Raw genomic sequence first — 13,217 nt, forward strand, 5'->3', positions numbered from 1 at the left:
AAAACGGCCAGAAGCGGTGCTGTGGCTCAAGAGGCAGAGTGCTAGCCTTGAGCTGGAAGAAGCCAGGGACAGTGCTCAGGCCCTGAGTCCAAGGCCCAGGACTGGCCAAAAAAAAAAAAAAAAAAAGCTTCTGGGTGTGGTTAGGTGGTAAAGTACCAGCCTAGCAAAAACCCTCCAAACTACAGTACTGTGCAAAAGAAAAACCCCAAACATTCCACTTAAATTATGTTTGTTACCTAGTAAATCCAGCCAAGTTCAGCTATCAACATAACAAAAATCAATTGCCTTCCTATGCAGTAAAAATGTAAAGAATTCCAGTTAGAATCACATGAAGAGGATAAAATGACTGGAGGTGTAGGCCAGTGACAACACTTGCCTGCCAAGTGGTAGACGGTTGGTGCGATCCTCAGCATCAGGAAGAGGAACAGAATAAAATACGTGACAAAACAATAAAATAGGGAGCAAAAGACTTGCTGCACTGAAAACTAACATTCCTGGAAGTTACCAAATAGAACACAAATCAATGAAGAGATACCCTTGAGTTGTGAATAGGAAGGCTTAGCGTTAAAATGTTATAGCTACCCAAAGTAATCTGTAAATTATTCCTGCTAGGGTTTTTGCTTAAGCCTGGTGCCCTACTGCAGGAGCTATACCTCCACTTCTGGCTTTTTTGCTAGTTATTTGGAGATGAGTCAGACTTTCTGTTAGCGGGTTTGTCAGTGTTCTTGAAGATGCAAAGGCACGGAGGAAAATGTGGGTGACTTGTGGCAACAAGGCCTGATTACACATTGGCTTACCCAGCAGCGCACCTGCAAGTGGCTCATCCAGACAGTCGCTGCATCCCTCCAAACATGGCCGCCGCCATCTTGGTGTCAAGCCCCAGCACGCAAATGAGATTAGCAGGGCACCATGTTGACCGCTGGTCCGTACAAGCAGTTTCTAGTGCGCATGCGCACCTGCCTGCCGTGCCCCGCCCCTAGGAATCCCACGTGAGGGTGGGGGGGTGTTGGTAAAATGAAGCGAATTACAGTACTGTGGCCACTGCTTGGGGCTGAGAGCCCCGTATGGGAACAGGTGAGTGCCCGGGTAGCGCGCCCTCGCCACTCCCTGAAGAAGTCTCCGCAGTCCGAAGTGCACCCTGGGGCAGTGATGGGGGACAGTGGATGTTGGTTGGGGGGGGGGGGGGGGAGGCCAGCTGGAGAGGTGGAGGCTAACCAACGGGATCCACGATGAATGATGTCAATCCCTGATAAAATTCCTCTTTCCTTTATGCTTGCATTTTACATTTAAGGCTCTGACCCACTATCGTGGCATATTTTGCTAGAGATCAAATCATGTATATATATATATATTTGTGTGTATATGTGTGTGTGTATATATATATATATTCATGGGATTGCATGAAAGTTCCCATTTTCCTTATTTTGTTCTCTTCCATATCCGCATTAGTAATGCCTTTGTCATTGCAATTACTCTATATGCCATTCATTCTCTTTTTTTATATCAGGCATTTTAAGGGTTATCCACTTCCTTGATCAGTTTGAAACACTGGCTCTTGGTTGTGCTTATATTCTCTAATTCGTTTTATACTGATTTTATTTCTTGTGTAATTATTTTTATCCTTTCTCCTTTTGCTGTAATTTTTTGTTTGTACCTTGATTTTCTGAAGTTTTATGTTGGATGCCCAGTTGCCCTAACTACATCACTGTGTGTGTGTGTGTGTGTGTGTGTGTGTGTGTGTGTGTGTGTGTGTGTGGTGTTTGGGGAAAACTTAATAGTTTGTGTTTAGTTGTGTTGATGATGGGATGCAGGTGTGTCTAGAACTGGAATTCTCATGATGACTTGAGATGGGTGGAGGGTATTAATGTAAGCATGGGGACATGGCATTGACTAAGGAGCAGCAGAACCACTAGAGTAGAAATGTTGGGGTTCTGTGATCCCGAACTATCGCAGAGCATGAGAAATGGTGATTGTGAGGCTTCTGGGAGTTGGGTCACTGTGCACTGCCAACTGACAGTTGAAATGGATTAACGAGTGGGAATTGACAAGTGCTAACCATCCCGGGTAACTTGAAAGGACTGTGAAGCCAGATAATGTCTGACATCATCATTGCATGTTCTGTACAGTACAGCTTTTGTAATAACAATAAATGGTTTTGAAATGATACAAAATTACTATTAACTTTCTGAGATGAAATAATGATTTTTTGGAGATTTATATGACTCATTTAAACCTGAGATATACAACTAGGAAGTATAAAGATAAGGCAACATATTTTTGGTACCAGTACTAGGACTTGAACTTCGGACCTTGAGTTCTCGATTGAAAGCCTCAGCCCGGAAGACCACGCAGACACCAAGGCATGTAGAGCCAAGTTTATTGTCACCAAGCTGACAGGCTGACCCTCACCTTCAGGGACAGCACTTGTCCTTGAGCAACGGAGTTTATATGGCTAGGGGGATGGGGGGGAGAATTTCACTCAGGGCTGGAAGTACTCTGCAGTCTGGTTTGTATGAGGCATGGAGTTTGTGTGGTGCGTGAGAGCAGGGGATTTTATTGTGTCAGGGCTAGCTAAGATTTATGGTTGCCGCTGCCTGTGTCCTGAGTTAGCTAATTTGGGGGAAGGGCCTGTGTCACTAGATTTCAAGGAAAGGCCGTGCTTTAGAGCAGAGCCAAAGATAGCCGAGTGGCTCCTGAGATGGAGGAGGTTAGCCTCACCTCCACTTACAGCTTTTTTTTTTTTTTTTTTTTGGCCGTTCCTGGGGCTTGAACTCAGGGCCCGGGCTCTGTCCCTGAGCACTCTGTGTGCAAGGCTAGAGCTCTGCCCCTTGAACCAAAGCGCCACTTCCAGCTTTTTCTATTTATGTGGTACTGAGGAATTGAACCCAGGGCTTTGCGCATGCTAGGCAAGCACTCTACTACTAAGCCACATTCCCAGCCCCTCCAGTTCCAGCTTTTTGGTGTGTAATTAGAGATAAGAGTCCCATGAACTTTCCTGTTCAGGCTAGGTTTCAACCATGATTTTCATACCTCATCCTCCTAAGTGACTAGGATTACCAGAGTAAGCCACCAGCACCTGGTGTATATACATTTCTCATGCTAATTATTTAACATTTCTTTATTAAGAAAGTTGTCAACAACAATTGGGGAGTGATGGCCACAATTACTTGGTGACTTGGTTCCAATGTTATTAACTAAGGCTAGCAAATTGTCACCAAGTTTCCACTGAACATTTTCTTTTAAGAACTATGTATGAGAAATAACAGCTATGTATGAGGTAGAATGCTTTCCGAACATGCATGAAGCCCTGGGTTCGATTCCTCATAACCACATATACAGAAAAAGCCAGAAGTGGGTGCTGTGGCTCAAGCAGTAGAGTGCTAGCCTTGAGCAAAAAGAAGCCAAGGACAGTGCTCAGGCCGAGTTCAAGCCCAGGACTAGCAAAAAAAAAAAAAAAAAAAAAAAAAAAAAAAAAAAGACAAGTGCTGGGGATATGGCCTAGTGGCAAGAGCGCTTGCCTCATATACATGAAGCCCTGGGTTCAATTCCCCAGCACCACATATATAGAAAATGGCCAGAAGTGGAGTGCTAGCCTTGAGCAAAAAGAAGCCAGGGACAGTGCTCAGGCCCTGAATCCAAGCCCCAGGACTGGCCAAAAAAAAAAGAAAAGACAAGAGAAATAACCTTAAGAAAACTTAAGAAAGAAAGCCCCCATTTTTGGTGTACTTATGGTTATTTTTCACACAAAAACCTAGTGTAAAAATCACTGGGAAGAGATTATATGCTTTTAAGTTATTTTGCTTTGTACTGGCAAACAAGAATATAAGCATGAAAAAAAAAACAGTGGGGCTGGGAATGTGGTTTAGGGGTAGAGTGCTTGCCTAGCATGAATGAAGCCCAGGGTTCGATTCCTCAGTATCACATGCACAGAAAAGGCCAGGAGTGGTAGAGTGCTAGCCTTTAGCAAAGAAGCGCAGGGGCAGTGGTCAAGCCCTGAGTTCAAGCCCCAGGACTGGCAAAAACAAAAGCAAAAAACAAGGGGAGGGGAATGAGGGAGGAGGTAACAAACAGTACAAGAAATGTATCCAATGCCTAACATATGAAACTAACCTCTCTGTACATCAGTTTGACAATAAAAAATAAATAAATAGGACAAGGTAACAAACAGTACAAGAAATGTATCCAATGCCTAATGTATGAAACTGTAACCTCTCTGTAATTCAGTTTGATAATAAAAATATATATTAAATAAATAAATAAATAAATAAAATTTTTTGTTTTGTTTTGTTGGTTTGGACTCAGGGCCTGAGCACTATCCCTGGCTTGTTTTTGCTCAAGGCTAGCACTCTGCCACTTGAGCCACAGCGCCACTTCTGGCCATTTTCTGTATATGTGGTGCTGGAATTGAACCTAGGACCTCCTGTATACGAGGCGAGCACTCTTGCCACTAGGCCATATCCCCACCCCAATAAATAAAATTTTTAAAAAATTAAAAAAACAAAAAATGAGAAACTAACAAAACAGGAAATAAAACAAGCATTAAATGGTACATTACCTGTAAATGTACCGTCACCAACGTATTATATTTTAAAATGTTAGTGTATTTCCTTCCAGATAATATCCTCTATGCACATAAGTGAATTTACATATGTGTGAATGTGTATGTATACACAACATAGTATAAATACAAATTTTTATTTTAACTTTTTTTTCTAATTTTTAAAAGGAATGTATTTTTAACAAGTTTTTCTTGGTACAGTACACCTAAGTGGAAAGCACAATACAGGAAAGACTTAAATCACAGACTCAGATTTTCAGACAAACATGACCAAATTTCTAAATTTTGGTATTGCATGTCAAAATTGTCCCAGTTGTTAAAAATAAAAAGGGAAAATGCACATGAACATGCTTTATAGTATATTAAACCAGAAAGCAAGAATTAACAAGCATGCCAAATGTTTTCACTTTGAATTGTAGACACAGTTCCTTTATCTGAGTTTCACAGAAAAGCATGTTTCTTAACATTCATCTGACAGTTCCATATTTTTGAACAACATTTAACAAAGTGAAACTGCTTTAACCTAAATAGGCTTATTGCTTAGGCACATGCCTGCGATATAGCTAACTTGAGGAAAGGTGTTTTTTTTTTATCTATTGTCAAAGTGATGTACAGAGAGGTTACAGTTTCATACATTAGGCCTTGGGTAAGGAAAGTTGTTTTAACATTTATGGTCAATACTGAATTTTGTTACTCTGTCCTAGGTATATGTTTCAGTATTCAGAATTGCAAAGCTTAAAGATTTAGACAATCTTAACTTCCATTTTACAGTAAGCATGAATCACAAGCCTGTAATTCTTAATTGTTAAACTTAATTTTGCTGGCTGGGAATATGGCCTAGTGGCAAGAGTGCTTGCCTTATTTATGGATTCTCATTTATGTTCCATTTTTTCTATGTCTACCTATGTATCAGTACTATATACTGTTTTGAAAAAACAGCCTTTCTTGTTTGTTTGTTTGCTTTGAACTTGCTATATAGTTGTACTATGGCCTTGTAAACCTCCTGCCTCTGCCTCCCAAATTCTGGAATTAGAAGTGTATACCACCATGCTCAGGAAAAGAGCCTATATTATTTATGTGTTTGTGCCAGTACTGGGGCTTGCTTGCACTCAGGATCTTGTGCTCTTGCTCGGCTTTCTGGCTCACCTGCAGTCTCCCATTTAATCTGTGTCTACTTCTGGCTTTTTTCAGGTTAATTGAAGAATCTCTTGGATTTACTTGCCCATCAGGCTGGCTCCTAAATGAAATTCTCAAATCTCAGCCTGCTAAGTATGTAGGATTGTAGATGTGAATCACTGTTGTCTAGCTTAAAAAGCCAATTTTAATGGTTGTTTTTAAAGAGCAAATTGACTTAGTTGATCATTGAGTGGGAAATGAATGGCACGATGTATTTCTTTTTTTTCTTTTTTGGCCAGTCCTGGGTCTTGGACTCAGGGCCTGAGCACTGTCCTTGGCTTCTTTTTGCTCAAGGCTAGCACTTTGCCACTTGAGTCACAGTGCCACTTCTGGCCTTTTCTGTATATGTGGTGCTGAGGAATCGAACCCAGGGCTTCATGTATACCAGGCGAGAACTCTTGCCACTATGCCATATTCCCAGCCCTGTATTTCTTTTTTTGACTGAACTATTATTAGAATATGGCATACAGAGAAAATACATAGAAATCATATATAGAGCTTGGGAACTTTTGACAGCTTATTCCTAGATGACTGACACACTGATTTAAAAAAGGACTACTATAGCATGATCATTTCAACACAATTTTTTTTCTTTAAGGAACAATTTAAATACAGGTGTTTTAATGGAAACTTACTTATCATTAAGTGAGTTCCTAGCTAAGTATCATTAGTTCATGCCAGTAATCCTAGTTACTCAAGAGGCTGAGATCTGAAGATCACAGTTCAAATCCAGACCAGATGGACACATCTGACTATCTTCTATTAACCAGCAAAAGCCAGAAATAGAGACATGGTTCAAGTGGTAGAGTGCCAGTCTTGAGAGAAAAATCCAAGCACAGGCCTTGAGGTTCATGTTCCACTTTTGGTGAGCATGTATCCACATAGGCACATAGAGACACACTCTCTCTCTCTCTCTCTCTCTCTCTCTCTCTCTCTCTCTCTCTCTGTGTCACACACACACACACACACACACACACACACACACACACACACACGAGATCCTAAACACTTTGTTTAAATGCTGTAGTGGTTTTTTTTTTTTTTTTTGCCAGTCTTGGGGCTTGAACTCAGGGCCTGGGTGCTGTCCTTGAGCCACAGCACCACTTCCAGCTTTTTTTGTTTATGAACCCAGGGCTTCATGCATGATAGGCAAGCACTCTACCATTAAGCCACATTCCCAGCCTCAATGCTGGAGTGTTGACCCTTCCTGTTAGATAATTGGTTTGTTTTTTTAGGGATTAGTGTCCTTCCAGGATGTCTGTGTAGCCTTCAGCAGAGAGGAATGGCAACACCTGGACCTTGCTCAGAAAAGCCTGTACAGGGATGTGATGCTGGACAACTATTTCAACCTGATCTTTGTGGGTGAGTACAGCCTGCCACCCACCATATAACAGCTTCACCAAAACACATTAGTGTACTTTATTTCCTGGTCAGATTTGTGTGTGTGTGTGTGTGTGTGTGTGCGTGCGCGCACGCCAGTTCTGGGGCTTGAACTCAGGGCCTGGGCACTGTCCCTGAGCTTTTCTTGCTCAAGGCTAGCACTCTGCCACTTGAGCCACAGTGCCACTTCTGGCCATTTTCTATATATGTGGTGCTGGGGAATCGAACCCAGGGCTTCATGTGTACGAGGCGAGCACTCTTGCCACTAGGCCATATTCCCAGCCACATTAGAGGAGTGGGATTTTTGAAATTTGAGTTTTCTGAGATATGTAGAACTTCCAAAACCTGTAGGGTATTTGAAGTAAGTGATGGTTTTGTCTTTATTTTGTTCCATATTCTTTTTTTTTTTTTTTTGGCCAGTCCTGGGCCTTGGACTCAGGGCCTGAGCACTGTCCCTGGCTTCTTCCCGCTCAAGGCTAGCACTCTGCCACTTGAGCCACAGCGCCACTTCTGGCCGTTTTCTGTATATGTGGTGCTGGGGAATCGAACCTAGGGCCTCGTGTATCCGAGGCAGGCACTCTTGCCACTAGGCTATATCCCCAGCCCTGTTCCATATTCTTAATAATCTCTCTTGGTTGATGACTATACCTCTGTTCCCCATGAACTTTTCTGGGAAACACATGGCATGTTTCATTGCATGGCCTCTGAAACCAAGTCCTCTATTCTTTCCTGTCCACAGGGTGTCGAGTTCCCAAACTGGAAGTCATCTTCAACTTGGAGCAAGGAGAAGAGCTATGTATATTGGATGATAAAATATCAAGTTCAAGATGTTTAGGTAAGTCAAGAGCCAAGAAATCAGAAGATGGTACAACAGCCCAGCACCTGTGCTGGGAAAGTTTGGATACTTTCAATTCTGAGAATAGGACTTAGGACTGGGAATATGGCCTAGTGGCAAAGAGTGCTTGCCTCGTATACATGAAGCCCTAGGCTCAATTCCTCGATTTCTCAAGTTGGCAGAGTGCTAGCCTTGAGCAAAAAGAAGCCAGGAACAGTGCTTAGGCCCTGAGCTCAAGCCCCAGGACTGGCAAAAAGAAAAAAGAAAAAAAAGAGAATAGGACTTTCCTTCTTATGTCTGGAACTTTTAGAACTGGTTGGAGAGTGTTGACATAGGCTCTTTGAATGTCTAAATTTCTCTTCTGCCCAAGCTACATTCCTTCCAGTGCCTTCTTTACTTGACTTTTTAAATTCATTTATTCATCTGTTCATTCATTCATCTCTTTTTTTAATTGTGGGGCTTGAACTCAGGGCCTGGACGCTGTCCCTGAGCTGTTTCGCTAAGATTAGTGCTCTCCTATTTGAGCTACAACTCTACTTCAAGATTTTCTGTGTTTAATTGGAGATAGTCTCACAGACTTTACTGCCCAAGCTGTCTTCATACTCTCCTCAAATCTCAACCTTCTCAGCCTTTTGAACTAGGATTACAGGCGTGAGCCCCTGGCACCTAGTTTTGCCTAACTTTTATGAGAGAATTTACTATAATTTGCTAATTTACTTTGGGTTTTAGCCACCCTAGATTGTCTAGTATCCTTTTTTCATTTTCCTCCGTCCATCCTTCCTTCCTCCCTCCCTCCCTCCCTCCCCTCCTTCCCCCTCTCTCTCCCTTCCTTCCTCTCTTCCTTCCTTCCTATGTGTGTGCTGGTACTGGTGGTACTGGAGCTCTAAATCAGGGCCTTACTCTCTTGCTTGTCCTTTTGCTCAAGACTGCTTTTCTACCACTTGAGCCACAGCTCTACTTCTAGCTTTTTTACTTTTTTTTGCCCATACTGGGTCTTGAACTCAGGGCCTGAGCATTTGTCCCTGGCTTCTTTTTGCTCAAGGCTAGCACTCTGCCATCTTGAGCCACAGCGCCACTTCTGGCCTTTTCTATATATGTGGTGCTGAGGAATTGAACCTAGGGCTTCATGTATACGAGGCAAGCACTCTTGCCACTAGGCCATATTCCCAGCCCTACTTCCAGCTTTTTTGTGTTTAATTGGACATAAGAGTCTCACGTTGTTGTTGTTGTTGTTGTTGTTGTTGTTTTTCTGCCTGGGCTGGCTTCAAACCACACCCTTTGATCTTAGTCTCCAGAGTAGCTAGGATTGCAGGCCTGAGCACTAGGCCCGTTGGCTGTTTTTGATGTGAGGTCATACTTTATGCCTGGGCTTGGGCTGTGACCCTTGTGCTTTTGCTTCCTGGTGTCACTGCGGATAACAGGCATAGTTCTCTGCGCCCAGCAACTTCTCCTGTGGCTGAGATAACAGAGAAGCACTGCTATGCACAGCTATTGAGGCCTGAGCCACCCTCCTGACTTAGCTTCTTTCTTATACATTCAAACACTGACCAATCTACTTTCTGTACAAACCACAGTGGGCCATACTCCTGCTCACAGTTCCCTTTCTTTTTTTTTTTTTTTCCAGTCCTGGGGCTTGAACTCGGGTCCTGGGCATTGTCCCTGAGCTTCTTTTGCTCAAGGCTGGTACTCTACCACTTGAGCCACAGCACCACTTCTGGCTTTTTCTGTTTATGTGGCACTGAGAAATAGAACTCAGGGCTTCGTGAATGCTAGGCAAGCACTCTACCACTAAGCCACATTCCCAGCCCATGCTCAATGTTTTCTTTCATAGACTCTATTTTCCTTCTGTGTCACTTAGGAATGGGCTTTTTATAATCTCTTTGTGCTGTCCTCTAACTTGACTTTGAGGGCATTTGTACATTTGCATGTTCCTTGGCTAGTACAACATAGCAGCAACTTAATCTTATACATCTTGATATGTCACAAGCAGCTTTTATACCTCATATGCAAGAAATTGAGTTATACTTGTTGCTTTAGTTTGTGGTTGATGTCATCACAAATGTGTTTAAGGACCCCTCTTACTTGACTTACTCTTTTCCATCCCCTGTTCTTATACTTATTTTTGTTCTTCCCAGAGGCAGCTGCTCTAATATATGTACTATTTGTCCTTGAATTTGTAGAGTATTTGGTAAAAATTAAAAATGTTGGCATTTGTAGTTTATAGAATTGGTCGAGCTAGGCTAGGAGTATGGCCTAGTGGTAAAGTGCTTGCCTCATATACATGAAGCCCTGGGTTCGATTCCTCAGTACCACATATATAGAAAACAGCCAGAAGTGGCGCTGTGGCTCAAGTGGCAGAGTGCTAGCCTTGAGCAAAAAGAAGCCAGGGACAGTGCTCAGGCCCTGAGTCCAAGCCCCAGGACCGGCAAAAAACAAAACAAAAACAAAAGAAATGGTGGAACTGACATCAGCTTTCCCACCCAGGGGTGTGCCTGTAATCCTAGAGATGATGGTAAGCCTAAAATAGAATGATGGGAGGCACCAGAATGTACCCAGGCTAGAAATGAAATCTATACTAAAAGTAACCATTGAAAAACAGAGCTGGAGACATGACTCAGCTATCTTGCCAGCCTAATAAGTGCAGCCTAATAAGCCCTGAGTTCAAATCTCTGATACTGAAAAAAAAAACACAACAACCAAATTTTTAAGTGAATTAATGTAAAACTTAAAGGAATGCCTCTAAATGCTATTTTTTATCAAAGTGCAATGGGTTACTTTTATAGCCATTTATAATCATATTATATTTATACATGAATTAATACATTTATATTTATGTTATATTTATATAGCACTTCACCTATTTCTTGTTTTTCATCATTAATTTAATGTATCAATCCTTTTATATTCCACTAATTTTGTGTGTATGTGTCAGTTGTATCTTCTCTTTCTTTTTAGACAAGGCCTTTGGTTTTGAGACCTTACAGCAGGGATCCTGTGGAGAAGTTTCTTTCCAGTCTGAGAGAATAAGTCTTTTCCAAGGATACGACTCTTATTGTGCTACGGGGGAATTGTGGGAAGATGAGAAACAGAGAGGGAGATTGGAGAAAAAACAGAGCAATCCTGGAAGCCACGTTTCCTTCTGCCACAAGGCAACACCAGCCTGTGAGAGGGACTGTGAACATGAGGACACTGAGAAAATGGTTCCTTCAGGAAAAAGATCCCCTCAGTGTGACACAAGAGGAGAGAGTTTGAAGCTTCTCGCAAGTCTATATAATCACAGCAGAAACAATGTGACAGAAACTATTGATGAGCTGCCCGAACATAGTGGTATTTTTTCGCATATGAGTTTTCCTACTGCAGGGAATGCCTGTGAAGGCAGTCAGTGTAAGCCGCTTCTGAGTCCTAAGCAGGCTCTCACTCAGCACCAGAAAGTTCCCAAGAATAACTGTGTGAAAGTTTTCACTCAAAACTTGCCTCTCTCTAAGCATCAAGGAATTCATGCTGAAGAAAAACAGCTTGAGTGTCACAAACATGAGGCAGTCTTTGCCCAGAAATCTCAACTTACTATATCTCAGAGAATTTGTACAGGTGGGAAATCCTGTAGATGCACTGAATTGGAAAAGTTTTCCCTCATGTCAAACTATCAGAAAACTCAAAGTGAGGAAAATTCCCATAACTGTGCTGAGTATGAAGAAGCCTTTATTCAGAAGTCTGATCTGCTCAGATGCCAAAGAAATCATGCAGAAGAAAAACCTTATGACTACAGACAGTGTGAGGGAAGCTTCTCTCAGAATTCAAACCCCAAAACACATAAAAAAATTCATGCCACCGACAGACACTTTAAATGTACTGAGTGTGGAAAGGCCTTCACAAGGAAGTCAACACTAAGTATGCATCAGAAAATTCATACAGGAGAAAAACCCTACGCATGTACTGAATGTGGGAAGGGCTTTATTCGGAAGACGCATTTTATCACACATGTGCGACTTCATACTGGAGAGAAACCTTATGAATGCAGTGACTGTGGGAAATCCTTTATTAAAAAGTCACAACTCCATGTACACCAGCGAATCCACACGGGAGAGAACCCTTTCATATGTTCAGAATGTGGGAAGGTCTTCATTCACAAGACAAATCTCATTATACACCACAAAATTCATACTGGAGAGAGACCCTATAGATGTGCTGTGTGTGGGAAGGCCTTTACTGACAGGTCAAATCTCATTAAACACCAAAAAATTCACACTGGAGAAAAACCCTATGAGTGCAGTGATTGTGGAAAATCATTCACTTGGAAGTCACGGCTCAGGATCCATCAGAAATGCCATACTGGAGAGAGACATTATGAATGCCGTGAGTGTGGGAAAGCCTTCATTCAGAAATCAACACTAACTATGCACCAGAAGATCCACAGAGGAGAAAAACCTTATGTTTGCCCAGAATGTGGGAAGGCTTTCTTCCACAACTCTCATTTTATTACACATGAGAGAATTCATACTGGAGAGAAACCTTATGAATGTAGTAGTTGTGGGAAATCCTTCACTAAGAAATCACAACTCCATGTCCATCAGCAAATCCACACAGGTAAGAGGCCGTATAGATGTGCTGAGTGTGGAAAGGCCTTCACTGACCGGTCAAATCTCTTTACACACCAGAAAATTCACACTGGAGAGAAGCCCTATAAATGTACTGACTGTGGAAAAGCCTTCACCCGGAAGTCAGGCCTCCATATCCATCAGCAGTCCCATACAGGAGAAAGACATTATGAGTGCAGTGAATGTGGGAAAGCCTTTGCAAGAAAATCAACACTAATTATGCACCAGAGAATACACACGGGAGAGAAACCTTATCTTTGTACGGAATGTGGAAAGTCCTTTATCCAGAAATCACACTTAAATAGACATAGACGAATTCATACTGGAGAGAAACCCTATAAATGCAGTGACTGTGGGAAATCTTTCATTAAGAAGTCACAACTCCATGAACATCATCGGATTCACACAGGAGAGAAGCCATATGTATGTGCTGAATGTGGAAAGGCCTTTACCATCAGATCAAATCTTATTAAACACCAGAAAATTCACACTAAAGAGAAACCCTACGTCTAGTTCACATAACTAATGTCAATTATTATGCTTACTTTAGACCAAGTGTTTAGCAGTGACCATGTTTGATTACCTGACAGATTTTCAGGCCCCTATAAACAATTGCAAAGATGCAAAAGCAAGGCACAGTGGCCACATCTGTAGTCCCAGCTACTTGGGAAGC

At 42.1% G+C, this 13,217-nt stretch overlaps 1 protein-coding gene across 1 annotated transcript; it reads left to right on the plus strand.

The window, feature by feature from the left end:
• Window positions 1-1,014: 1,014 nt before the first annotated feature.
• On the plus strand, window positions 1,015-13,057 carry Znf484 (zinc finger protein 484). Its single transcript, XM_048347793.1, has 5 exons — window positions 1,015-1,074; window positions 5,263-5,328; window positions 6,970-7,096; window positions 7,854-7,949; window positions 10,905-13,057. Exons 1-5 carry the CDS (start codon window positions 1,015-1,017, stop codon window positions 13,055-13,057), a joined length of 2,502 nt encoding a protein of 833 aa, XP_048203750.1.
• The last annotated feature ends 160 nt before the right edge of the window (window positions 13,058-13,217 follow it).

The sequence above is a fragment of the Perognathus longimembris genome, chromosome 1, assembly GCF_023159225.1.
Source record: "Perognathus longimembris pacificus isolate PPM17 chromosome 1, ASM2315922v1, whole genome shotgun sequence".
Taxonomy (NCBI): Eukaryota; Metazoa; Chordata; class Mammalia; order Rodentia; family Heteromyidae; genus Perognathus; species Perognathus longimembris.